At 44.1% G+C, this 26,164-nt stretch overlaps 1 protein-coding gene across 1 annotated transcript in view; it reads left to right on the top strand.

Annotated features, from left to right (window-relative positions):
- Positions 1-26,164, top strand: part of SPTBN5 (spectrin beta, non-erythrocytic 5) — a 131,440-nt gene that overhangs the window by 96,047 nt on the left and 9,229 nt on the right. Inside the window, exons 44-59 of the mRNA XM_054161511.1 lie at positions 166-354; positions 2,385-2,462; positions 3,996-4,168; positions 5,202-5,292; positions 6,022-6,168; positions 7,697-7,834; positions 8,544-8,800; positions 8,968-9,154; positions 14,673-14,885; positions 15,635-15,831; positions 16,650-16,854; positions 17,592-17,786; positions 18,955-19,110; positions 19,637-19,854; positions 22,076-22,265; positions 25,162-25,338. Of these exons, the coding sequence (XP_054017486.1) occupies positions 166-354; positions 2,385-2,462; positions 3,996-4,168; positions 5,202-5,292; positions 6,022-6,168; positions 7,697-7,834; positions 8,544-8,800; positions 8,968-9,154; positions 14,673-14,885; positions 15,635-15,831; positions 16,650-16,854; positions 17,592-17,786; positions 18,955-19,110; positions 19,637-19,854; positions 22,076-22,265; positions 25,162-25,338 (2,811 nt within the window). The remainder of the gene's footprint in view (positions 1-165; positions 355-2,384; positions 2,463-3,995; positions 4,169-5,201; positions 5,293-6,021; positions 6,169-7,696; positions 7,835-8,543; positions 8,801-8,967; positions 9,155-14,672; positions 14,886-15,634; positions 15,832-16,649; positions 16,855-17,591; positions 17,787-18,954; positions 19,111-19,636; positions 19,855-22,075; positions 22,266-25,161; positions 25,339-26,164) is intronic.

The raw sequence follows: 26,164 nt of genomic DNA, 5'->3' as shown, positions 1-26,164 counted from the left end.
AAGACAGTCCTGTGCTCTTCCAGTTACATAGCTCAAAGATTAATTATTTTCCATAGAAATATTACTGTCGGAAAGTTGCAGCCCATATTCTTCCCCTTAAGACTTGTACTCTGGATAACTGGTGTTCCATAAACCCTTGACATCAACCTTAGCAATATATTTTAGGAGGAGATTGAAGCACGAGTGGAAAGATTCAACTCTCTCGGTCACTACGGGGAAGAACTTGCCAAATCTGGTCACTATGCAACCCCTGAGATTCACCAGTCCCTCTCCAGACTCCAGCAAGCCTGGTCTGAATTGATCCAAGCATGGCAGGAGCAATATAGAAAATTATTTCAGGCACAAGACTTACAGGTGAGTAGAAAGGTATTCAACAGAGAATGCACATGGCACTTCCTCAGTGTAAACAGCCAATTTCTGAGATGGGATAATGAAAGATAAGCTAATAATACCCAATGTTTTAATGTACATTTTGCCAATTTCTGGAAGGCATGCTGAGGGCTAAGCACATTCAGGGTGACTGGACATAGCACCAGAACAAGAGGACACAGTCTCAAGATGCACCAGGGGAAGTTTAGGCTCGAGGTGAGGAGAAAGTTCTTCACTGAGAGAGTTGTTAGCCATTGGAATGTGCTGCCCAGAGAGGTGGTAGAGTCACCATCCCTGGAGGTGTTCAAGAGGGGATTGGATGTGGCCCTTGGTGCCATGGTTTAGTAGTCATGAGGTCTTGGGTGACAGGTTGGACTTGATGATCTTTGATGTCTTTTCCAACATTATTGATTCTATGATTCAGAAATTGTGCTTTAACAAATCAAAGAAAGTTCTGTGGAATATGTACTCATACAGCTTTCAAAGGCTGCAAAACATAGCAGAATTTGGTCAGACCCTCATACAGTTGGCAAAAGGCACATACTGAAAAGCAGAACATCACTACTCTACCAAAATCTCCAGCCTCCCTCAGCAAATAATGGCAGCAAGCATTTTTAAATTATTTTTCTTTAATTGTAGTAATTGTCTGAAGAAAAATGTAGGATGGACAGAACACTCTATTTCCCCCTGGCTTTTTTTCTCTAAGAAAATAACTGGTTTGGCTCCAGCTTTCCAGAAATATTTCCCTGCAGCTGTCATCTCACTCAGAAAATTTCTGCTCAAATGGCCTGTTGGCAGAAATTATCAATAAACAAAATGGAGATTCTACAAGGGGGAATGGCATGTGTCTTAAACATCAGCTGGTGCTACTAGTCCCATCTAAAAAGCTTCATGTATGCATGAGAACTTAAACCATATATCATAGTATCATAGTATCAGTCAGGGTTGGAAGGGACCACAAGGACCATCTAGTTCCAACACCCCTGCCATGAGCAGGGACACCCCACACTACATCAGGCTGGCCAGAGCCTCATCCAGCCTGGGCTTAAACACCTCCAGGGACGGCGCCCCAACCACCTCCCTGGACAGCCCATTCCAGGGCTTCACCACTCTCATGGTGAAGAACTTCCTTCTCATGTCCAGCTTAAATCTCCCCACCTCCAGCTTCATTCCATTCCCCCTAGTCCTATCACTACCTGAGATCCTGAGAAGTCCCTCCCCAGCCTTCTTGTAGGCCCCCTTCAGATACTGGAAGGCCACAATGAGGTCACCTTGGAGCCTTCTCTTCTCCAGACTGAACAGCCCCAACTCCTTCAGTCTGTCCTCATAGGAGAGGTGCTCCAGCCTTCTGCTCATCCTTGTGGCCCTTCTCTGGACACCTTCCAGCACCTCCAGATCCCTCTTGTAATAGGGGCTCCAGAACTGGAGGCAGTACTCCCGGTGGGGTCTCACCAGAGCTGAGTAGAGGGGGAGAATCACCTCCCTTGACCTGCTGGCCACACTTTCTCTTGCTGCAGCCCAGGATCTGATTGGCTTTCCAGGCTGCAAGTGCACACTGAGAGCTCCTGTTGAGCTTCTCGTCCACCAGCACCCCCAAGTCTCTCTCCCTCTGGGCTGCATTCCAGCCAGCCACTGCCCAGCCTGGATTTGTGCCTGGGGTTGCCTCGACCCAGATGCAGGAAGGCTTGCCTTCACGCTTCTTTATGCATTGCATTCTGCTTATCTCAGGCCTTTCTTTGGCCAGTTACCTTACAAAGCAACCTCTACACTATAAGCAGACCAGCTACAAGTACTTGTATCCCATGTCTTAGATAAAAAGGACTAATCATATTATAAAGGAGAAGGTTACAATAACTATTGTTACACATGTGGGTATTATAGCATCTAATGCTTATTGCTATGCAGTTGATTTTTTGGAATAACCCTGGATGTTTGGCTCTTTCAGCATACTCTGCCCAAATCATGTTTCCCTCTCTTTTACTCCATGTTTTTGACTGGTCTTTTTCCCTTTACAGAAATTCTATGGATATGTGGAACAGATTGAGAGCTGGCTCAGCAGCAAAGAGGCTTTCCTAGCTAATGAGGACTTAGGGGTAGGTGTTCCAATAAATTATGATTTTTCCCTGCAATCTGCCCCGAGGAAAAGGATCTGTGAATTATGATGATGTGTTCTGAACCTTCCTGTCATCTTTCTCCTTCTGAAGTTACTGCTCCATCTTCTTGACAGTTTAGGATCAGATTTCCTTCCTTGATACTTTATGCAGGATAGAATTCTCAGCACCAAGTGTAACAAAATGGTTCAACTGTTCCCATAATAGCAGGAAAATGAAACTGCATGTCTCTAAATTGTCATATCTGCCCCATATGTATTTGCTGGCAGCATGCAAGTCATCAGTATTGTCACTGGTGACATACTCAGTAGTTTTAAATTACATACCTCAGGTACCAGTAACATTGCAATAACTGAAACCACAGACTGGTTGCACAGGTTGCAAGAGCTATGCAGGATGCTGGATGTTTAGCTTACCCTGCCCAGGTATAGGTAGTGCTGCCAAATTAGCTGTGTCATCATGAACTGCAATTACACCTCAGAGTTTAGTGTGTAGAGATAATTGGTGCCTATGGTATGGAAAACATAATGCTAGTGGTTCGTGTCTGTCACTGTGTCATGGGCTGAGTTGAAATCTGTTGCTGTTATTCAAAACCATCCTGCTGCAATGCCAGCTTCAAAATGAACTGCTGGCCAGAGCAAAGTATTATGGGGCTTGAAGTTCAGCTTGTAACATGAGAGGCTTCCTGTTCTGGAGGTATAGATGCATGTATAGTCCCTCCTTTGAAGAGTATGAGACTTAGAAGAAGCAGCCACCCATTTCCCAGCCATATTTAGTGCAGCACTTTACAGGAAATGCTCTGTAAATATTTGTCCTTCCCATGACTCATGGGAACCCAGAAGTTTAGACACTTTTCTGACCCATTTGATGTGAGCTTTCCTGCTTCAGTTACGATAGTGGGAAAGCAAAAGTGTTTTGCAGTAGCAACATTGTGACACCAACGATTCTAAAATTGAAAGTGCAGAGGGATGCTGAGAAGAGAAATATGAATCATTTAGATGGAGGTTCAGAAATGTTACAAGAAGTAACACTCTGTGTTTCTCTCCAGATTAACTGTAATGTCAGACTACAGTCCTCAGATTCATAACTGGATCTGAGCTCTTCCCAACTCCATGAGTTGAAATCAAGGCTCTAATTTTAATCTCTTTCTGTGGCGTATTTGTTCACTTAACTTTGATCCTAACTTGGCATCTCACATTTGCTTCCAAAATGACACCTGCCTTAAGACTGAAGGAGAATTGTTGACAATCGGTGCTTTATCTCTTGAGAAGTAACATGTTCTACCCAGCACAAAAATATGCAGGACAATGTAAGGAGCCAGCAGTTTAGTTTTGACCCTGAAATAGTGGCCTCAGACTATGCAGAGAGCATTATTTAGGCCCCAAGTCTCAAGACTCAATCCCAATAAATGTCAAAGACCCATAAATTTTCCTGACCGCTTGCAAATGTGGGGTATTCTGTGGTGTGGATGGAAAAACTCTGACTGAAAGCAGCTTTCCCTTGAATTCTATCCAGGACTCGGTGTCTAGTGTGGAGAGCCTACAGCGGAAACATACACAGTTTGAAAAAGCCTTGGAAGCTCAGATGGAGAAAATTGATGAAATGGCTTCATTTGCTCAGCATCTAACTCAGAACAAGCATTATGACTCAGACAACATCACCAGCAGATGCCAGGCCGTCCTGAGGAGGTGAAGTCAAACTCTTCCCGTGTCAGCGACCCATCTTCTCCGCAACAAAACTCTCCCCATGTGACTAATATCTTTAGATGATTTAAGAGAAGCATGAAGTGGTTTGCATTTATTCAGCTTTGTGCTTTGCACTGTGGTCTTGCCAAACTGGCCTGAGCCTAGTCAATGTTTCATTAGGAGGTTTCCAAATTGCAGCTGAGCGAAGGGGGATCCAGGATTCAGAAAAAGGCAGTTTCATCGTATTTCTGAATTCTGGTCTGGCCTTAGGGACAGTGCTGCAAACAAAAGACAGAGGCCTGCTGTGCTGCTAATATTTCATTATCATTAAATACCATCAAGAAAGGTTGTTTGCTACACAACTGCTTTTTCACTAGTCTAATGAGGTTGATCTTAAAACCCTGCTCAAATTATCTATGAGGACATTTGCAGTTTTTCTGATCAGACCTTGCCCTTTCACGTGGATTGCTTTATTTCTCCTAGCCCACTGCATATTGTTCATCTTAAATGCTGGCAGTAAAAGCAGTTTTGTTCAGTGCTGTGGTAGATGAAAAGATATGTGTAACATTTCTGAAGAGACATTAAAGTAAACATAGGAATTCTTTAATAGGATCAAACTAGCTCGTGACTGCATTGACATGTGCTGCAGGCCCACATTTGGACAAAGATGAAAGAATGGTGTAGCTTTGGCTCATTGGTGACAAACACCATCACACTCCCAGGCTTTCCATATAAGAAACATGCTGAGTTTGTTCTCTTGTACCCTGAGAGACAGTAATGGTGATTTCTAGAGGCAGGTATCATATATACAGAATTTGTGTGCACTTTAAACACATCTGTCTGCTAGTAATCCTTCTCACATTGTCCTCAGCATCCTCTCTGACAGTCCAAATCATGAGAGGGTGCATGTTGTGGACATTTCTCTCCTAGAGAATGGAGAGTCAGATGACATGTGTGTTAGAGATGAAAACTGAAACCCCCTGTGCTACCTAATTCACTCTGTGGCTTTTACCTCACACATCTGTCTTCATCTCAGAAAAGAGAAACTGCTGGAGACCACCGCTGCTCGCAGACATCTGCTAGAGGAATCAAGGCTTCTGCAGAAGTTTCTTAGGAATTCCTTTGAGGTACAATTACATAGGATTATTCTGCTTTCTTAGAACATAATGAATCCCTGAATGGAATCGCTGGGAGGAAAAAAACAAGGAACTGAATCTGGAATTAAATGATATTGGGAAAGATGAGGAAAACTGTGGAGGGATACTTTTCAGAATAGTTCTCTCTTAATGTGCAAGGAAGGGAATGGAAAAGGACAGGTGACTGAGCAATCTCTACACTGATCACAGAATGTGGAACATCACAGAAAAAAAGCTAAGTCACAGCTTTCCTCCAGTCACCAGATGAAAGATGTACTGTGCGCTGAATGCCAGCAAAACCCAAATGAAATAAAATGTATTAGGAGGCAATGTGCCGCTCTCTTAATTTCATAGGAAGAGACAAATTAGTTCTTTTCTTGTGATGTACTGCCAGTGTGTTAGAAATCAGGAAATAACAGCCCTTTTTGCCCCATGCACATGTCTGTACATGCACACATGTGCCCACGCAGTTTCACACTGCACAGGAACTTTCTCGTGGACACAGACCCCTTCACAGGTAACAGTGCTGCTAAACAGGTATAGAAGTCACTTCATTATGAAAGACAGAAAGAGCTAATGGAAGCAGAACCTCAGAAGGACAATTCATTCATGTCCCCACTCACTAGTCCCATGTTTTGTACATGTTAGAGGAGATTCTGCTAAGTTGGAAATGAAGAAGTGCTGAAGATTTTGTCTACTTCTGTTCTTTCCTCCCCAAAGGTGGCTGCCTGGATCAATGAGAAGAACAGCATTGCCCAAGATGATAGCTGGAAGGATCCAAGCAATCTGCAGACCAAACTGCAGAAGCACCAGACTTTCCAAGCAGAGATCATGGCCAATAGAAATCGCCTGGACTCCACTAAATATGTGAGAGAAGTGGGGTTAATGGTGAGGGTGGGCAACTGTCATCTCAAACAAGCCAGAAGGACTCACTGTTCCTACTGATATCAGTCACATTGTCTCTGAAGGGGCTGGGAAACTTACTCTTTTTCAGTCCATCAAGAACTTCCTGTGTCCATTGGTTTCTTCCAGCTTCTCTAATTGCCTAGTGTGTGCTTGCTATCTATATTTACTGTGCATGCAGTTCAAAGAGATGGGTGCTTTCAATGAGCAACTTAGTCCACTGAATTTAGGAACTGCTTTCTGGAGTGAATGTCACTTCAGAGGTATTACTGCTTCTCACCAACAGGAAATCTAGCTGGTTGGATGCCGAACTCCAACAAGTCAGATAAAATGTATCCAAGAAAAGGATCAAGAAGAGCCTTCAAGTTTTGCCTTTGCAGAGGCATGCTGGTAGGAGAGATGTGAAGGAAATCTGACAAGCTTTGTCAGATTCTTGGCAGATGCTGTGATCAGATGATGAGTTTGGAAGGACAGACTGTTACATGTTTATTGACCTTCTTTGCAGCACAGTGTTTGCTAGGTGTATTTTGCAATAGATAACTAAGCATTAAAGATAGAATCCTGCATCAGACTCACCTGACTGCAGTATTGTAGAAGACTTCTTTCTTTCTTTTATGGCCTTTAAAGCCCCGTGTGTTCAGACACACAAAGGGGGTTAAAGGGTGGAGTTACAATTCTCTCCAAACTAATCTGGTTTTAAAGAACTGTTTGCAAAATCTTTCTCATTACTTCTTGATGCTATATAGGCCCTTTTCATTGGGAATAACCCAAGTAGTTGCTTTTCAGAAGAAAAATAACTTCTCCTGTCCTGAGTTAGCATCATTCTCTTGCTGTGCCTCCTGTTCTCCATTGCAAAATGCAGAAATAGTTCAGTGTACTTTCTAAAACAGACTTGGTCCCAGCTTAAGGATGTATCTACAGACTCTTCTACCTGATTGAGGCCTTCCCTGCCTCTTCTTTTGCCAACCTGTTAAGCACCTGCAGCTCAGGGATTAAAAACACAGAGTCATAATGCAGTGTTACATCAGCACATGGTTAAAATAGGCTTTAATATCTTGTACGGTGATTCACTAGAACGAGGATAGTTCTCTCTTAATGTGCAAGGAAGGGAATAGAAAAGGATAGGTGACTGAGCAATCTCTACACTGATCACAGAATGTGGAACATCACAGAAAAAAAACTAAGTCCTTGCAAACCAGGCTCCCTGCCAGCTTTTAGGCAATGTAGCTGTTGCATAATGAAGGCTTTCTTTACTCATTGTCTTCCAATATTGTATTCTAGCATCTGAAATCATTTTAGAGGTCAGAAAAACAGGAAGATCACTGTCTGCCCTAGTTTTAATCAACCTTTATCTGTTTGACTCTGCAGCCTCTGTCTGTTACATCAGGAAGTGATGGCTGCAGCTGCCATTAGACTTTGTTCTTGGAGGAAAAAGTGACATTCTGGTGCATTCAGCAAAGAAAGAAAACTTTGACTTTTCTCTCTGCTATAGGAAGGGGAGAAGATGCTCCGTGAGGGTCACTATGCCCCTGAAGCCATTCTCTCCAGACTACAAGAAATGGAGGAGCTGTGGGAGGAACTGCTAGCAAGTTGCCAGGATAAACGAGCCAAGCTGCAGGATGCTTACAAGGTAACACAGGGATGCTGGTGGTGAGGTCTTGGTGTCATTTCCAGAGACAACACAGCTGCCTTGCTACACATCTCACCTACAAATACATGACTTACATACAGTCAGATTTGTTTCCTCAAGACTATCTGAGCAAAGAAACTCTTAAGTGGAATGGAATTGGTGGGAGGACTGGATATCCCTATGAAAGGAAAAGGATTTATAGGCTCTTTTGCCTCTACATTCTACTGCTGATTTAGATCAGTGTTCCAGAGAGGGATCCTGAGGGAAAACCTGTTCACTCTTATATGTCAACTTTCTGCATCTTTTCTCCAACACATTGAGAAAGAAGCCCACAGCTGCCTTCCATTCTTCTAGCTCAAGGCACATGAGTTCTCATGACTGTAAGGTTTGCATGGACTACCACACACTCTCTAGGTGTAAAATAGAGCTCTGCCTTTAAATGGCTGCCTTTCAAGCTACTGTGTCCACCATTCACCTTTGTGCAACACAAGTAAGATTAGCTTCTGGTGTTCTCTGCATCTGTTCTTGCAATCGCCCTGACTGAATTGTCGTCTTCATTTGGACCACCATCATATCAGGGAATAGTTCACAGAGCTCTGGGAAGGTTCTCTGTGTTTGTGTGCAATTCTTCCTGAAAGTGGCCAAGATTTTTGCATCATACTGTCTGTCCTAAAATTTTAAATGACCTTTTCTTCCTGATTGTCCTCAGGGCCTTCATTTTCAGCGAAGTATAGAGGACATGGAGAAATGGTTGGATGATGTTGAAAATGAGTTGAAAGCCCCATATAGCGACAATGATCTGGTGGTTTTGAACAGTCATCTGAAGAAACAAGAAGAACTGGAGGAAGATATTTCTGGCCACAGGGACCGGCTACAAGAGCTTGTGGTCACAGCTCAGCAATTCCAAAGTGGGAAACATTTCCTTGCTGATGAACTAGAAGAGAAAGTGGATCAGCTGGTGCAGAGGTGTGCTAGTGCCACCCTGTTCCCTGCCACCTTTTTCCTCTTTTTGTCAGCCCTTTTCTTTCCTGCATATTTTTTTCTTTCCTTCTGTGCATCATTCTGTATAGAACCTCATGCTTTCATGCCTTATTAATCTGTGATCCTCACTGGGCTCCCTTCAAAACCCGCAGATACAAACGTCTACGTGATCCTCTGCAAGAGAGGCGTGGGAGTCTGGAGGCAAGCAGACTTCAGTACCAGTTCTTCAGAGATGTTGATGAGGAGCTGGCCTGGGTTCGTGAGAAGCTCCCCATGGCTTCTTCCAGGGATTATGGCCAATCCCTGGCAACAGTTCAAAGTCTACAAGAAAAGCACCAGGTAATGCCATGTGAGAACAATTCTCAGCATTTAGAATCAGAAAGAACATGGGATTCACTTTGCCTCCAGCAAACTTCATCTGCAGTGCTTTGGCTAGCAGGAATCGTGATGCCAAGGATTACTTCTATCCTTTTCTGATAATACCAACAGTTTTTAAAGGATATGTCCATGACTTTGGCAACATGTGAGATTCCTTGCTGCTTGTCATGGCAGTAGGGTAGGTATCACACCATATGCTTTTCTGTGGGCTCATTGGTTCTTTCTGTGAACTGAGTTCAAAACTTGGACTTTACAAGCAAAATATATTTTACAAACTGTTATGCATGCTGTTAAAGCTTCCTTGGGCAACAGATGTCCTAACAAATGTACTTTGAAACTCAGTAAGTACATCCAAGAAAGTTCATTACTTAGACATCTCAGAATGAGCTCCCAGGGAAACATCTTTCCCCAGAACTCTTCTCTGGAGGGTAGGAGTTAGCAGGATATTATGATGGTCCTTAGCTTGGCCTTCATTCCAGTGGTAGCTTTCAAGATAGCTGCTGAATTATTTTGTAAGATTGAGATGGGCTCTCAGAGAAAGCAGTGCCTGGAACACTGTCATCTCAAATACCAATAAAACAGCAGCTGCCTTCCTAATGTTTTGTTAGTAAGGAGCACTGTCTCTTTGCAAACACAAGGTGAAAGAAAGAAAAGAAAAAAACCCTGCTAAAAGTTTCCAGCAGCTATTGGTATTTAATGCTAGCAAATGACAGCTCATCTAAGTTCCAAGCCAAGTGCCTCTGGGGAAATCTTGTTACATTCTGCAACAAGGCTGGGAAAGACAGAAGATCTTAGAAAGTAAGACTGTGTGTGATACACACACGTAGAGAGAGGCAGTAAGCCCAAGCATTTGGTGCAGTCTGCATGTCTACAAATAAAAATCTGAACTCACAAAAAAACGTGAAAGGTCCTTCAGGTAAATATTCAAGACTGCTACAGGTGACAGAGAAGGACAAGGATGAAGTATCTTTAGAAGTTGATTTATCCTATTCATACTCAAAATTTAATGAGGAGCTGACCGAGTGGACAGATGGGCAGAGTCCAACAGGATGGCATTCAACAAATCCAAGTGCCGGATGCTGCACTTGGGCCACAACAACCGATGCAGAGATTCGTCATTGGAATGGGCTGCCTGGGGAGGTGGTGGAGTCGCCGTCCCTGGAGGTGTTCAAGGGGAGATTGGACGTGGCGCTTGGTGCTATGATCTAGTTGTGAGGTCTGTTGGAACAGGTTGGACTTGATGATCCTTGGGGTCTCTTCCAACCTTAGTTACTGTGATACTGTGATACTGTGATACAGGCTGGGGTCGGAGTGGCTGGAGAGCAGCCAGGCAGAAAGGGACCTGGGGGTACTGGTTGACAGCTGGCTGAACATGAGCCAGCAGTGTGCCCAGGTGGCCAAGAAGGCCAATGGCATCCTGGCCAACATCAAGAATAGTGTGGCCAGCAGGAGCAGGGAAGTCATTCTGCCCCTGTACTCTGCTCTGGTTAGGCCACACCTTGAGTCCTGTGTCCAGTTCTAGGCCCCTCAGTCTAAGAAGGACATTGAGACACTTGAACGTGTCCAGAGAAGGGCAATGAAGCTAGGGAGAGGCCTTGAGCACAAGCCCTATGAGGAGAGGCTGAGGGAGCTGGGGTTGTGTAGCCTGGAGAGGGCAATGCTCAGGGGAGACCTTCTTGCTGCCTACAACTACCTGAAGGGAGGTTGTATCCAGGAGGGGGTTGATCTCTTCTCCCAGGCAACCAGCACCAGAACAAGAGGACACAGTCTCAAGCTGCACCAGGGGAAGTTTAGGCTCAAGGTGAGGAGAAAGTTCTTCCCAGAGAGAGTCGTTAGCCATTGGAATGGTCTGCCCAGGGAGGTGGTGGAGTCACCATCCCTGGAGGTGTTCAAGAAGGGATTGGATGTGGCACTTGGTGCTGTGGTTTAGTCATGAGGTTTTTGGTGACAGGTTGGACTTGATGGTCTTTGAGGTCTCTTGCAACCTTGGTGATTCTGTGAAAATACATCCCAGTAGAATAGAATATTCCCAAGTAAAACTCAAGGGTATATTGTGAGTAGTTTATACCTCCTTAGTATTGAAATGTAATTCTTCTGCTTGTGAAAAAAAAAAAATAATCTGTATTTAAGGAAGATGCAGTTGGTGACTTTGAGACTAGACAGTAAGAACAAAAAAAACTTGTTTCATCATGATGAGAAGCAGAAATGTTGTGTGTTCAATTACTCCTGAAACGTAGGAACTGACTGACATAGCCTACCATGTATTTAGATTCACAGATGAAAGGAATGTTTGGGCTCACTTAATCTGAGCGATAGTGCTCCAGTGGAGACAGTGCTCAAGGCTGCAATTATCTTTGTGTTAATTGGCTATATTTCAATGAACTGTGAGAAAAGGAGATACAGACCATAATAGCAGGGCATAATACAATGCCAATTCTTCCTGCCATTTTGCTTCTTGTTCTCCTGGAAGCAGGATTAAAATATAAGCTTTGAATTCTTAATCTTCTAGTAGCTGGAGTCTCTACATCTTTGTTTTCAATGTTGGCTTACTGACAAACAAATCTCTGTGGTATCTTAACAGCCAAGAGTTGAACATACTGTCAGTTCCACCCTCTATTGTTTGTTTTAGTGAGCCAGATTTGCAAAATTCAGTCCTTGGTTTGTCACTACAAAAGTGATTGTTTGTAAAATGTATCAACCTAAAATAAACCCTCAGTTCATACTGTCTTGCAAAGCTGCTTTTACACACAAGCATAACATCATAGAATGGCTTAGGCTGGAAGAGACCTCAGAGATCATCTACTCCATCCTCCCCACAATGGGCAGGGATGCCTCTCAACTAGACTTGGCTGCTCAAGGCTTCATCCAACCTGGCATCTGCAGTCTCTCTGGGCAGCCTATTCCTGAGTCCCACGATCCTCATGCTGAAGAATTTCTTCCTAAGATGCAGTCTAAACCTACTCTCTCCCTCTGCTTAAAACCATTCCCTCTTGTCCTGTCACCAGACAGCCTTCCTGTAAGATCCCCTATGTACAGCTGCTTGGCTTGGAACAGAGATTCCCCTCACTCCCCTTCCTTCTCCTCTTCCTCCTCTTCTTTTTTTTCCCCTTTTGCATTCCTGTTTTTAGAAAGGAAGTACCATGAATACATCTTCCTTCCACATTCAACTGCAAAGTTGTTCTTCATGCTGCTAGCTGATTATTAATACACAGTGCAAGATGTTTCATAATCTTTGCCACTGGATTCCATCCTGCTGGTGTTGGATATGGTGTCACTTTTCAACAGCATGGTGGCTGACCTGAAATTAATAGGGGGAAGTTAAAGGCAAGATTAGAATCAGAATTCTTTTTCAGCCATGTTTGGTACTTCAGTTGAACCTGCCTGCTTCATAGCTATGAAAATAAACAGCACAGTTGTTAAATGGTGGGACTGGTTTGTGCTCAAGGTGCTCAGGTGCAGTTAACCATGGAATGCACATCTGCCCACCAACAAATCGATTGTGTGGTCCTTGCCCACCCAGACAAATCATAGAATCATAGGATCAATAAGGTTGGAAGAGACTTCAAAGATCATCAAGTCCAACCTGTCACCCAAGACCTCATGACTACTAAACCATGGCACCAAGTACCACATCCAATCCCCTCTTGAACACCTCCAGGGATGGTGACTCCACCAGCTCCCTGGGCAGCACTTTCCAATGGCTATCAACTCTCTGTGAAGAACTTTCTCCTCAGCTCCAGCCTAAATGTCCCCTAGTTCAGTTGAGACTGTGTCCTCTTGTTCTGGTGCTGGTTGCCTGGGAGAAGAGACCAACCCCCACCTGGCTACAACCTCCCTTCAGGTGGTTGTAGAGAGCAATAAGGTCTGCCCTGAGCCTCCTCTTCTCCAGACTAAACAACCCCAGCTCCCAATATATCATGAAGGGGTATGTGAAGGTACACCTGTGATTTTAAAATCTACCAGTCTTCAAAAACTAATTAGAAGTAAAGTCTTTGAGAACTGGTCCCAGTAGTTTCCACCTCTCCTTTTTGTCTTGGCTGCCCGCTAGTGTGTGTACCCCCAGAGTTTGCAAGATGGCTACTGTACAAACTTGCATCTTCTACAAAAGAAAGTGATTATAAACAGGGATAAGCAGGTGACTTCATTGTTCTTGCCTAGACACATTCTAATTTAAGGAACACCATGTAATTGAGTGGAAATAGGTATATTTCAGAGGAATCCAGAGATAAGAGGTTTGTGGTTAAAAACCTCTTCCCTCCACACTGAGGTGGATATAATCCAAGGTCCAAACTTCCTGACTATATTGGATTTCTGTAAACCCTCCTTCACCCCAAAAAACTCCTCCGCCACACTATCAGCATCCATGCAGACTTTGCACCTCTGACCCATCTGGCCAATGTTAATGGGATGAGCTTCAAGAAGGCCAAATGTCAGGTCCTGCACTTGGGTCACAACAACCCCAAGCAATGCTGCAGACTTGGGGAAGTGTGGCTGGAAAGTTGCATGGTAGAAAGGGACCTGGGGGTTCTAATCGACAAGCAATTGAATAGAGCCAGCAGTGTGCCCAGCTGGCCCAGAAAGCCAATGGAATCCTAGCCTGTATTCAAAATGCTGTGTCCAACAGGAATAGGGAGGTGATTGCCCCCTTGTACCCAGCTCTGGTGAGGCCACACATCGAGTATTGTGTCCAGTTTTGGGCACCTCAATACAAGAGAATTGTGGAGGTGCTGGACTGAGTGAGAGGAGGGCAACAAAGCTGGGGAAGAGCCTGGAGAATAAAGCTTACAAACAGCAACTGAAGGAGCTGGGACTGCTTAGTTTGGAAAAGAGGAGATTGAGGGGGAGACCTCATTGCCCTCTACAACTACATGAAAGGACGCTGTGGAGAGGTTGATGCTGGTTTCTTCTCACAGGTAATTAGTGGTAGAACAAGAGGGAATGGCCTCAAGCTGCAACGTGGTAGAGTAGAATAGAGTAGAGTAGAGTAGAATAGAATAGAATAGAATTAACCAGGTTGGAAGAGACCTTTGAGATCATTGAGTCCAACCTATCATCCACCACCATCTAATCAACTAAAGCATGGCACCAAGCACCCCTTCCAGTCTCTTCCTAAACACCTCCAGTGATGGTGACTCCACCACCTCCCTGGGTAGGTTTAGACTGGACATTAGGAAAAAACTTTTCACAGGGAGTGGTCAGGCATTGGAATGGACTGCCTAGAGAGGTGGTTGAGTCACCAACCCTGGGTGTGTTTAAAAGTTGTTTGGATGTGTTGCTTGGGGATATGGTTTAGGGGTGAACCTTGTAGAGTAGGGTTATCAGTTGGACTTGGTGATCCTGAGGCTCTTTTCCAACCTGAAGCTTTCTGTGATTTCTGTGATCTTTGTGTATAGAAAACAAATTCACAATGGACTATCTGGTATAGAACTCTCCACAGCTTTTGGTTTTGGTCCATCCTTTCACTCTCTACTCTCTGCAGAACTTGGAGAACGAGATAAGCAGTCGGGATGCTTTGACCAAAGCAGTGCTCAGTACGGGGCAGAAACTGGTACGGGGAGGCCACTCAGCTTCTCGCAAGATTATGGAGCATCTGAAGGAGCTTGAGACTTCTGTAGAAACCTTGAAGGCGGAGGCCCAAGAGAGGAGACAGCGGCTTGTGCAGTCATATGAGGCCCATCTGTTCCTGAATGAGGTAAAGATGGTTCAGGAGAAATTTATTTTGCTCTTTCTTTGTTTAAAAGAACCAACACCTGTACTGTGGAGTGGTTGCAAGAGCTGAGATAGGAGCAGAACTCACACAGTCATGATTTTTCATGTCTAGTAAATACAGATACAGTGGAGAAACAGTTACTTTCCCAACTAATTGCAGTGAGGGATGAATACACAACCATAACTACTGGGTTCTGAGTACATGTTCTTTTTTTCTTCTTTTCCTTTTTTCTTTTCCTTTTTTTCCCCTTTTTTCTTTTCCTTTTTTTTCCCTTTTCCCCCCTTTTTTTCTTTACCTTTTTTTCTCTTTTGTTTTTTTCTTTTCCTTTTTTCCCCCTTTTTCCCCTTTTTTTCTTTACCTTTTTTCTCTTTTGCTTTTTTATTTTCCTTTTTTTTTCTTTTCCTTTTTTCTTTTCCTTTTTTCTTTTCCTTTTTTTCTTTTCCTTTTTATTCTTTTCCTTTTTTTCTTTTCCTTTTTTTCTTTTCCTTTTTTTCTTTTCCTTTTTTTTTCTTTTCCTTTTTTTTCTTTTCCTTTTTTTTTTCTTTTCTTTTTTTTTTTCACCCCTTTTTTTTCCTTTTTTTTAGCAATATCTGCTGGTTTGCATCAGAGGAAAGCACCTGACTTGCTCTCTGCTTTCACTGATCTGTCTCTTCGGCATCACTGCTTTCCAGTTTTCTTTGTCTTGACCTAAATCACAGCTGTGCTCAGGCTCATATCTGTGTTTTATACAGCTGATGGAGGTGGAGGCATGGCTGGCAGAGAGGAGCTTCGTTCTGGAAACCTCTGATTATGGGAAGAATGAAGAATCCACACAAGCTTTACTTCGTAAACTGGAAGCTACCAAGCTGGACATGGATGGTTTCAGGCCCCGGATAGAGAAAGCACAGGAGACAGGTTCCAGCTTAATAAACAAAGACAGCCCAGAGAGGTAGGCAAATGAAAAACACCTTCTGCTCCAGAGCTAACAGAAATGCCCAGAGAAAGAAAATACAGAAACGTTCACACTTCAGTAGCAGTTTGATGGCTCATGTACAAATGAGACTTCAGGGAACATCAGTCCTTCCTTCACCACCATCAAGTACACTCAGTCCCCAAAGAATTTTGATGATTGATTTAATGTTGTCATGTCGGGTTCTGTTTTTTTTTAACAACGGGCCAATTGGTGCTGATCATCATCTTTGTCAGGTGTTCCCAGGACCTGTCATCTACTTTTCATCTACCATAAAGCTTCAAAAAGCACTGTGCTTGGGAGAGAAAGCAAATATGCTTGACAGTTCACTGTTTTGTTTTGGGTCTTTGTTTTGGTTTGTTTTTTATTGCCAGTTTGGTTTTGTATCTGGGGAGGAGGAAGCAAACATGCTTGACAGTTCACTGTTTTGTTGTTTTGTTTTGTTTTTTTATTGCCAGTTTGGTTTTGTATCTGGGGAGGAGGAAGCAAACATGCTTGACAGTTCACTGGTTTGGTTTGGTTTGTGTTTTATTGGCAGTTTGGTTTTGTATCTGGGAAGGAGGAAGCAAACATGCTTGACAGTTCACTGGTTTGGTTTGGTTTGCTTTTTATTGCCAGTTTGGTTTTGTATCTGGGGAGGAGGAAGTGAAAAGAGCAGCCACTCATATGAGACACTTTAATTTCCTGAACTAGCTGGTTTTAACAGCTTGGCACAAGTCACTCCATGATGTTATCTGGATTCTTCTGGATTCTGAAAGTGTTGCAAATTCAACCTGTCTGATTCTTGTCCTTTACAGTTCAACCATACTTTCAAAGCTCCACAGGATCCTAGCAGACTATCAGACTCTCCTACAGAAGGCTGAGACGCAGAGAAAACGCCTGCAAGAACAATTCCAGCTTTATCAGTTTGAAAGAGAATTCCAGCTGGTGGAGGCATGGTTTGCCAGTAAACAGTCTGTAGCAGAATCCGATGACTATGGGCAGGACTTAGATGATGTTGAGGTAAAAGAGAATAAGAAGTGTTGTACACATTGTGTGGCAAAGCAGGAGTATATTTGCTGCGATTTTTGTGTAGCTGCTGACAGTGAAGCATGTTACAATGGCACAAACTGAGCAAACCAACCATCTCTGCTGCAAGAGCTCAGGCTGGTTTCTGTCTGCTTATATGGGGTTCTCTGAGGTAGCATCCTCTTCCAGCAGGAAAAAGTAGGTGCAGCAGAAAATTAGCTTTCTCTTGGGATAAGGTGAGGTCAGGGCACCTCACTGCTAGCCCTGACTATAGATTTGACGGGGCCTAAAAAAATATTTGACATGAACAGGGCCATGGTTTTGTAACAGTTTCAGTGGAAAATATTTGAATGCAGGATTCACACCTGTAGCTGCTGATTTCAAGAACAAATTTCTCCTCAGGGCACAGAGTACAAAGAGGTATAATTTATAGTATCAGCTCCTCAACAAATGCTGCATACGTGGACAGCCTAACAGGTTATGTTCCTTAGCTTTTGATCTGAGCAGTATCTGTCTGTTAGATGTGGCTGATTTTTTGCTGTGATGCAAAATGTTAAATGATCAAGATGATGGATGCCCCATTCTGACTCCAGGGCCTATGTTTTGCAGTTGTAAACTCCAATACATAGGTTTCATTTTATACAGGACAGAGAGACCGATTCCTTCTGCCTCTCTCATAGAGTTAAGCAGAAATTCTTTTATCCAAGTCTGTGTTCCCATTTATCCCACAGGTGCTGGAGAAAAAGTTTGAAGATTTTGTCAATGAGGTGAAACCTCTGGGACATTCCAAAGTTGTCTCCTTAAATGAGTTAGCATCTAAACTGGAGAAGGAGGGCCACAGCAAGGTGGACATCATCCAGAAGCGAACAAAGCAAATCAATGGGATGTGGGAGAGGCTATGCCATACCATCCAGACAAGGACTGAGGTAGGAAATACATGGGGAAAAATGGGGTGTTGAATTCTCTGCAGGCTCCCACATCCTTCTTCCTTTCCCAAGCCAGGACATGGATCATGTTGAAACACAAGGTTCATAAAAGCAATGGGTGTATTCTGGTTTCTTACTTCCTGATCCATTTCTTTTTCCAGCCACTGCTTACCCTACTGTTCCTCATAAGGCTTATACTTGGAAGATATTTATCAGCCTAGAGAAATTCTGTTTTTCCTTAATTTGCTGTTAGCTCTGGCTTCTTGGAAAACTAAACCAATCTAACAGTTTACCACCACTAATAGAAGGCTGTCTCTGGCACTTAGAATAGAATAGAATAGAATTAACCAGGTTGAAAGAGACCTTTGAGATCATCGAGTCCAACCTATCATCCAGCACCATCTATTCAAGTAAACCATGGCACCAAGCACCCCACCCAGTCTCTTCCTAAAGACCTCCAGTGATGGTGACTCCACCACCTCCCTGGGCAGCACATTCCGATGGCCACACCTTGAGTCCTGTGTCCAGTTCTGGGCCCCTCTGTTTAAGAAAGACATCGAGACACTTGAGCGTGTCCAGAGAAGGGCAATGAGGCTGGGGAGAGGCCTCGAGCACAAGCCCTATGAGGAGAGGCTGAGGGAGCTGGGATTGCTTAACCTGGAGAAGAGGAGGCTCAGGGCAGACCTTATTGCTGTCTACAGCTACCTGAAGGGAAGTTGTAGCCAGGAGGCCGTTGGTCTCTTGTCCCAGGCAACCAGTGCCAGAACAAGAGGACACAGTCTCAAGCTGCACCAGGGGAAGTTTAGGCTTGAGGTGAGGAGAATGTTCTTCACAGAGAGAGTTGTTAGCCATTGGAATGGTCTGCCCAGGGAGGTGGTGGAGTCACTGTCCCTGGAGGTGTTCAAGAAGGGATTGCATGTGGCACTTGGGGCCATGGTCTAGTAGTCATGAGGTGTTGGGCGACAGGCTGGACTTGATGATCTTTGAGGTCTTTTCCAACCTTATTGATTCTATGATTCTAAATATTTCACTTGTAGATGACATAATTGGGAAGGTATTTCACTCCCATTCTTGTTCAGTCTGTGCTGCATTAGGACCTAGCAGAGTTGCCCTTTTTTGTGTTGCAGACAATATATAGTGTCACCATTAAATTGTTTCTTTATTCTAGAACCTAAGAGCAGCTCGTGAAGTTCACCAATATGATCATGATGTGGATGAAGTAAAGGGCTGGATGCAGGAGAAAGAGGCAGTGGTGGATATCGAAGATTACGGATATGATCTTCCGGGTGTGCAGACACTCCTCAGCCAGCTTGAAGGAGTAGAGGTAAGGGGAGCTGTCAAGCAGCAGTGGCAGAAAAACATAAATGGCAAAATAAGGAGGCTGATGCTTGAGTTGAAATCCTCCCAAGTGTCTCATTTGCAGGCCAACAAAAGATGAGCCCGTTTCTTCCTGAAATATCCTTTGTGCTTCACAGGAGGAGAGATTTTTCTTTTGTTTTGTTTTAAAATTGTGGTATTATGGTACTCATGCTTTTGCTTCTAAGGAGGAGCTGCTCTTCTAAAAATCTGTTCCAAATCAGCATTATAATTGCAAAGGTGTCATCTGAGCAGGGGAAGATTTCAGCTCCACGCTTACCAAATAATCAGTGTGTCACATCTGAAGAAGCTTCTTTGATGCTTGATGATGAATGTCAAAAGGCATTAGGAGGAAACTGGGAAGAAACATTTCAGAGTTATATTTCCAGCTTCTGTGCAGACAGGGGATAGAAAATGTATGCACCATCTTTACAATATGCTTTTGATAGGTGTAAGCAGTGATGGTCTTACAATGCCTTCTGTCTCTGTTCCAGAGAGACCTAGGAGCCATCATGAAAGAGCTGGAGCGGATTCGGGGGGAGGCTTGGCACCTCAGCCGCACATACCCCCAAGTCAAGGAAAACATCATGGAGAGACTCACAGATGTGGATCAGTGCTGGGAAAGCCTGGACAAGAAGTTTCAGGAGAGGAAGGCAAGACTGAGCCAGGCAGAACAAGTCCAGCTTTACTTCAATGACTGCAGAGAGCTGATGTATGTGTTGGTCCCATGAGTTTGGCAAGGGGCCTTATTTCATGTCTTTCCTCTCTAGGATTTTCTAAATGACACCTGTTAGTTATTTGACTCCTGCCCCAGGTGACCTGCAGCTTCCCTGTAAATTTCTTTGAATAACCACAGAAGAGTCTGGCTTGGAAAGGACCTTTATAGGTTGTTTAGTCCAATCCCCCTGCAGTAAGCAGGGACATCTTCAACTAGACCAAGTTGCTCAGATGATGTCTTCCCAGCAGCACTTCACAGAATTTATGACATATCAGAGGTGGCCATGCCACTCCACTCCAGCACAGTGTGCATGACAAGCCCACCTTTTTAGACTTATTTCCTAGACAGTCTTGGAGAATTCAGTCGCTCTGGGTAGATTTGCTAGTCCCACAATCCCAACCAAAATTACTGTTAATTCTGTAGGGAGATGGGGAAGTCTCTGCTAGTTAGCTATTTGTACACCTAGAGAAACACCAGTGCCCGTTTTTCTTAGATCCCAAGCAACGACATTAAAAACAACCTTCTAGCAAAGATTATCCCTTCCTCAAGTGCTGAAAATGTGTTGCACACGTTTAGTGCCATTGCCCATATGCACACACTTCAGGTTTGGAGCACAAGCCCTATGAGGAGAGGCTGAGGGAGCTGGGGCTGCTTAGCCTGGAGAAGAGGAGGCTCAGAGGAGACCTTCTTGCTGTCTACAACTACCTGAAGGGAGGTTGTAGCCAGGTGGGGGTTGGTCTCTTCTTCCAGGCAACCATCAACAGAACAAGAGGACACAGTCTCAAGCTGCACCAGGGGAGGTTTAGGCTGGATGTTAGGAAGTTCTTCCCAGAAAGAGAGATTGGCCATTGGAATGGGCTGCCCAGAGAGGTGGTGGAATCACCATTACTTTAGGTGTTTAAGAGGAGACTGAATGAGGCACTTGGTGCCATGGTTTAGTTGATCAGATGGTGTTGGGTGGTAGGTTGGACTTGAAGGTCATTTCCAACCAGTTTAATTCTGTTGTATCCTATTCTGTTCACTCATATCAGGAGTCAGGGGTTTTGCAAGAATTCAGCTACTGGGAAATTTTATGGGTTTGTGTTTCTTTTTTTTTAAAGCTGAATTAGAATGAAATGCTGAATGTTTGAAGCATCTACAAAATGTATTTATTTAAACATATGTGCTGAGCTAAATATCTCATTTTGTTTAAATCAGTTAAGCCAAAGCATCTATAAGCAGAGGCCTCATGTAAAATTGGAATAAGTAATAGAAATGTGCTACACTTAAAGTGGCAGGTCAACAATAAAATATCAGATGTTATCATTGTAATGCCTTGTTCATCAAAATTGATACAATTATGATGGAAATTGTTGTTTAAACAGGAACATTTTTAGCACAGTGTAGTTAATGAAAGAGGCAATCCACGACAAGAGCAGAAGGGCAAAGAGTGTGAAGTGGTTACCACTGACCATTGCACATTTACTACGCTAAGGGATAGACCAAGATGCATTGTCTATGCCATCTGAGGCTCATGAAGTAGAAAATTTTCCTTTCAAGATTTAGAATAGAATAGAATAGAATAGAATAGGATTGGATTGGATTGGATTGGATTGGATTGGATTGGATTGGATTGGATTGGATTGAACTGACCTGGTTGGAAAAGACCTTTGAGATCATCGAGTCCAACCTATCATCCAACACTATCTAATCAACTAAATCATGGCACCAAGTGCCCCATCCAGTCTCTTCCTAAAGACCTCCAGTGATGGTGACTCCACCACCTCCCTGGGCAGCCCATTCCAATGGCCAATCACTCTTTCTGTGAAGAACTTCTTCCTGAAATATCTATCAATGTGCTGCTTTGCCTGAGTGCTCTGTGTTTATATGAAGTACTTTCCTGTATGGTGATAAGGTTAGATGGACATCTGAAAGTTTGTGACCCAGTACTATGTGTAAGAGTACTGCAAATGGCAGTTACAGGTCCCTCTGAGGATCTGGATATGCACTGCTGCAGCAGTTGCCTTTCTAACAATGTATTGCCCCAGGACTGGGAATGTTCTATCAAGTTGTAAAAACACATAGGTGTGTGAGTGAATCCACCATCAATGTATCTGTGTATCAATGTATCTTTCATGAGTAAATAGGAGTCTGCATACATGGATCCACAGCCACGGGATATGTGCATTCCAGAGTATCCAACAGACTCAGATTCCATCTCTTTTACCTTCCCTAGGACGTGGGCCAATGAGATGCATGCACTAGTGATATCCGAGGAACTGGCTAACGATGTCCTGGGAGCAGAGCTGCTAATCAAGCGCCACGAGGGGTACAAGCGTGAGATAGAGAAGCAGTGGCTAAAATATGAAGAAATACAAAGGGCAGGAGGTGACCTGATGAAGAATGGACATTTCATGTCTGTGGAGGTGTGTTGATGAGTTAAATGCTTTACAAAGAGTGAACAAAGAATATGTTGACCAGACAGGAGCTGCGGGTTTTGTCTGTCTTTCAAAATAGAACTGAACAGGGCAAACAGGTTCTCTGCTATTGAAAGCTGCAGACTTCATGTATCATGTAGAAAAAGAAAGCACCTTTTCAAGTTCTTTTAAAGGGTGACTGCCCAAAGGATGGGGTCAGGCTTTCCTCAGTGATGCCCAGTGACAGAATAAGGACAATGGGTGGGAGATGAGGCATAGAAAGTTCCATGGAAAGATGAGGAAATTTTTTTTCACTGTGAGGGTGACAGAACCCTGGAACAGGCTGCTCAGGGGGGTTGTGGAGCCTCCCTCTCTGGAGATATTAAAAACCCACCTGGATGTGTTCCTGCGTGACCTGCTCGAGGTGATCCTGCTCTGACAGGGGGGTTGGACTAGATGATCTTTCAAGGTTCCTTTCAGCCCCTAATATTCTGTAATTCTGTGGGTTTTAGTCCTCTAATAAACTGATTTTGAAGGGAACCATAAAAGAATATTCACTGGATTGATTAAGGCTACGGGTTATTGCTATTCCACAGAAAACCAGTGTGGCCAGCAGGAGCAGGGAGGTCGTTCTGCCCCTGTACTCAGCACTGGTTAGGCCACACCTTGAGTCTTGTGTCTAGGTCTGGGCCCGCCAGTTTAGGAAAGATGTTGAGTGGTTGGAATGTGTCCAGAGAAGGGCAACAAAGCTGGGGAGGGGTTTGGAGCACAGCCCTATGAGGAGAGGGTGAGGGAGCTGGGGTTGCTTAGCCTGGAGAAGAGGAGGCTCAGGAGAGACCTTCTTGCTGTCTACAACTATTGAAGGGAGGTTGTACCAGGTGGGGGTTGGGCTCTTCTCACAGGCAACCAGCACCAGAACAAGAGGACACAGTCTCAAGCTGTGCCAGGGGAAGTTTAGTCTGGTTGTTAGGAAGAAGTTCTTCATGGTAAGAGTGGTGGCCCATTGAAATGGGCTGCCCAGGGAGGTGGTGGAGTCACCATCACTGGAGGTGTTTAGGAGCAGACTGGATGGGGCCCTTGATGCCATGGTTTAGTTGATTAGATAGTGTTGGGTGATAGGTTGGACTCGATGATCTCAAAGGTCTCTTCCAACTTGGTCTATTCTATCCTATCCTATCCTATCCTATTCTAAAAATGCACCATATAAAAGAGAATTCAACTTTTAACTGCACAGGGTCCAGGTTAAAATATGTCACAATGCGGTCAGCTATAGGATGGTGTGATGTCCCTGAGTACACTAGGAGATATGTAGTTCTTCAGGAATGTTACAGATCCAAAGGGGCAAGAATGTTAAAATTTCTGTGAACCCACTAAATTTACTAAAAATCTCTGTGAGTCTATGTACCTTATGCCTCTGACTTTCGCAATGGACCCAAGCTCATCCTGATGTTGCCTGTGGATCCAGACATCACCTTGTCAAAAGCATCTCCAGAATTTATGCAAGATTGCATTACTTGTGTGGTCAAAAATATTAGAGAACTTTCCAGAGTTCCAGGTCCTCCATCATTGCCTTGCCATGAATGGGAGTATTTGCTGAGTCATCTTCTGTTGGCTAGTTCTAATATACAAATTCCTAGATATAAATTTTCATCACAGGAAAGCATACAGCAGGTCATACAGTATGTGGATGATAACTGTGTGAATAGGCACACAAACTACAGCTAGGCAACATACAGCCTAAATTAATTCAAGTCAGAAAAACGAGGGCTTGGACATCCTTTCTAAACTGTTAACAACACACAGCTGTCTAGAATAGACTAGACTAGACTAAACTAGACTAGACCAGACCAGACTAGACTAGACCAGATTGGGTGAGACCTTCAAGATCATCATGTCCAACCTATCATCCAACACCACCTAACCATGCAACCAAGCACCCTATCAAGTCTTCTCCTGTACACCTCCAGTGATGGTGACTCCACCACCTCCCCAGGCAGCCCATCCCAATGGGCAATCACTCTCTGTGTGTAAAACTTCCTCCTAACCACCAGCCTAAACCTCCCCTGGCACAGCCTGAGACTGTGTCCTCTTGTTCTGGTGCTGGCTGCCTGGGAGAAGAGACCAACTTCTGCCTGTCTACAACCCCTCTTCAGGCAGTTGTAGACAGCAATAAGGTCACCCCTGAGTCTCCTCTTCTCCAGGCTAAGCAACCCCAGCTCCCTGAGTCTCTCCTCACAGGGCTTGGGTTCCAAGCCCCTCACCAACTTTGTTGCCCTTCTCTGGACACGTTCCAGCAAGTCAACATCCTTCCTAAACTGAGGGGCCCAGAACTGGACACAGTACTCGAGGTGCAGCCTAACCAGTGCAGTGGACAGGGTCAGAATGACCTCCCTGCTCCTGCTGGCCACACTGTTCCTGATGCAGGCCAGGATGCCATTGGCCCTCTTGGCTGCCTGGGCACACTGCAGGCTCATGTTCAGCCTACCATCGACCAGCACCCCCAGGTCCCTCTCTGCCTGGCTGCTCTCCAGCCACTCTGACCCCAGCCTGTAGCTCTGCATGGGGTTGCTGTGGCCAATGTGCAGAACCTGGCACTTGGATGTGTTCAATCTCATGCCCTTGGACTCTGCCCATCTGCCCAGCCTGTTGAGGTCCCTCTGTAGAGCCTCTCTACCCTCTAACAGATCAACTCCTGCCCCCAGCTTGGTGTTGTCTGCAAATTTACTGATGATGGACTCAATGTCCTCGTCCAGATCATCAATACAGATGTTAAAGAGCACAGGGCCAAGCACTGATCCCTGGTCATCTTCTGGATCATGAGGGCAGATTCCACGCTGGTTGGCTATCACATGAAAGTCCAATTGGATTTTTCACCTCCTGGCATTGCGAATGTTGTTTTTTCTAGATTGAAGAAAAACTGCTTGAGCTGTCAGAGCTGATGAAGAAAGTAAAGGAGAGCTGGGACGTGAGGAGAGAGTTATATATAGAAAACTGGGAGATTCAGTTGCTCCGCAGAGAGCTAGAACAAGCAGAAGCATGGCTGGCTGCCAAGGAGGGCTTTCTTTCAGATCCCAACTATGGGGTGAGTAACAACAGTGCAACACAATTGAAATGCCTTTGAGCATATACAGAGTGCTTGGAGCACGTATCAGCTCAGGTCTGAAGTTAATTACAATCTGAACAGCAGTGCACCCTTGAGATTACAAAGGGCAGGAACTCCAGCGTCTCACAGAACATGTTTTACACGGTGATGTGCTCCAGGAGGAGGTGGCTTTTAGGGGGTGATAGGAGACTGGAGAGAATTCCAGACCATATTATTATTTTTTTCATGTAATGAGATAACTTGCAGAGGGTTTGACTTGCCCTGTCATGCTGAGAGCCTGTTTTAAAAGGAAAAAGGGGGTTTCCCATCTCAGTTGGGCAGTAGAATGCTTTGCACAGATGGCTTGATAGCTCGTTTGTGAATTCCATTTTAAACACCAGCATCCCTGACCTTTTTTATTACTATAATTTTTATGTCTCGTGGTTGCCTGTCTTCTGATGGTTTGTAAGGTGGGGAAACAGTGCCATAAACTCAAGTATCAAAAACTAAGCAGGGTGCAAGACAGAGGTTTAAGACACATATGTTGTTGGGCAGGAACAAACTGTCTTTAGCACAAACTGGTCTCCAAGTACTACATCTGTTTGTAAATAGTTGTAGCTGGAGGTAATGGTACCACATAGCTACACAGAATAGGGAAGATTGTTAAGTCTTTTTTAAAGTGTAAATTGGTTTTTTTCACATGCTACTGATGGCTTAGACATTTAATTACAACCATTTCAAAGTCATCATTTGTCTAAATAGAATGGCCATAGGCACAACCTCGTCTGCTTAATTTGATTTAGGACTACTGTATCTGGTCATTTTT

The sequence above is a fragment of the Dryobates pubescens genome, chromosome 5 (genome assembly GCF_014839835.1).
Source record: "Dryobates pubescens isolate bDryPub1 chromosome 5, bDryPub1.pri, whole genome shotgun sequence".
NCBI lineage: Eukaryota > Metazoa > Chordata > Aves > Piciformes > Picidae > Dryobates > Dryobates pubescens.
Note: the sequence above shows the minus strand (reverse complement) of the source record. Positions and strands in the feature narration are given on the sequence as shown.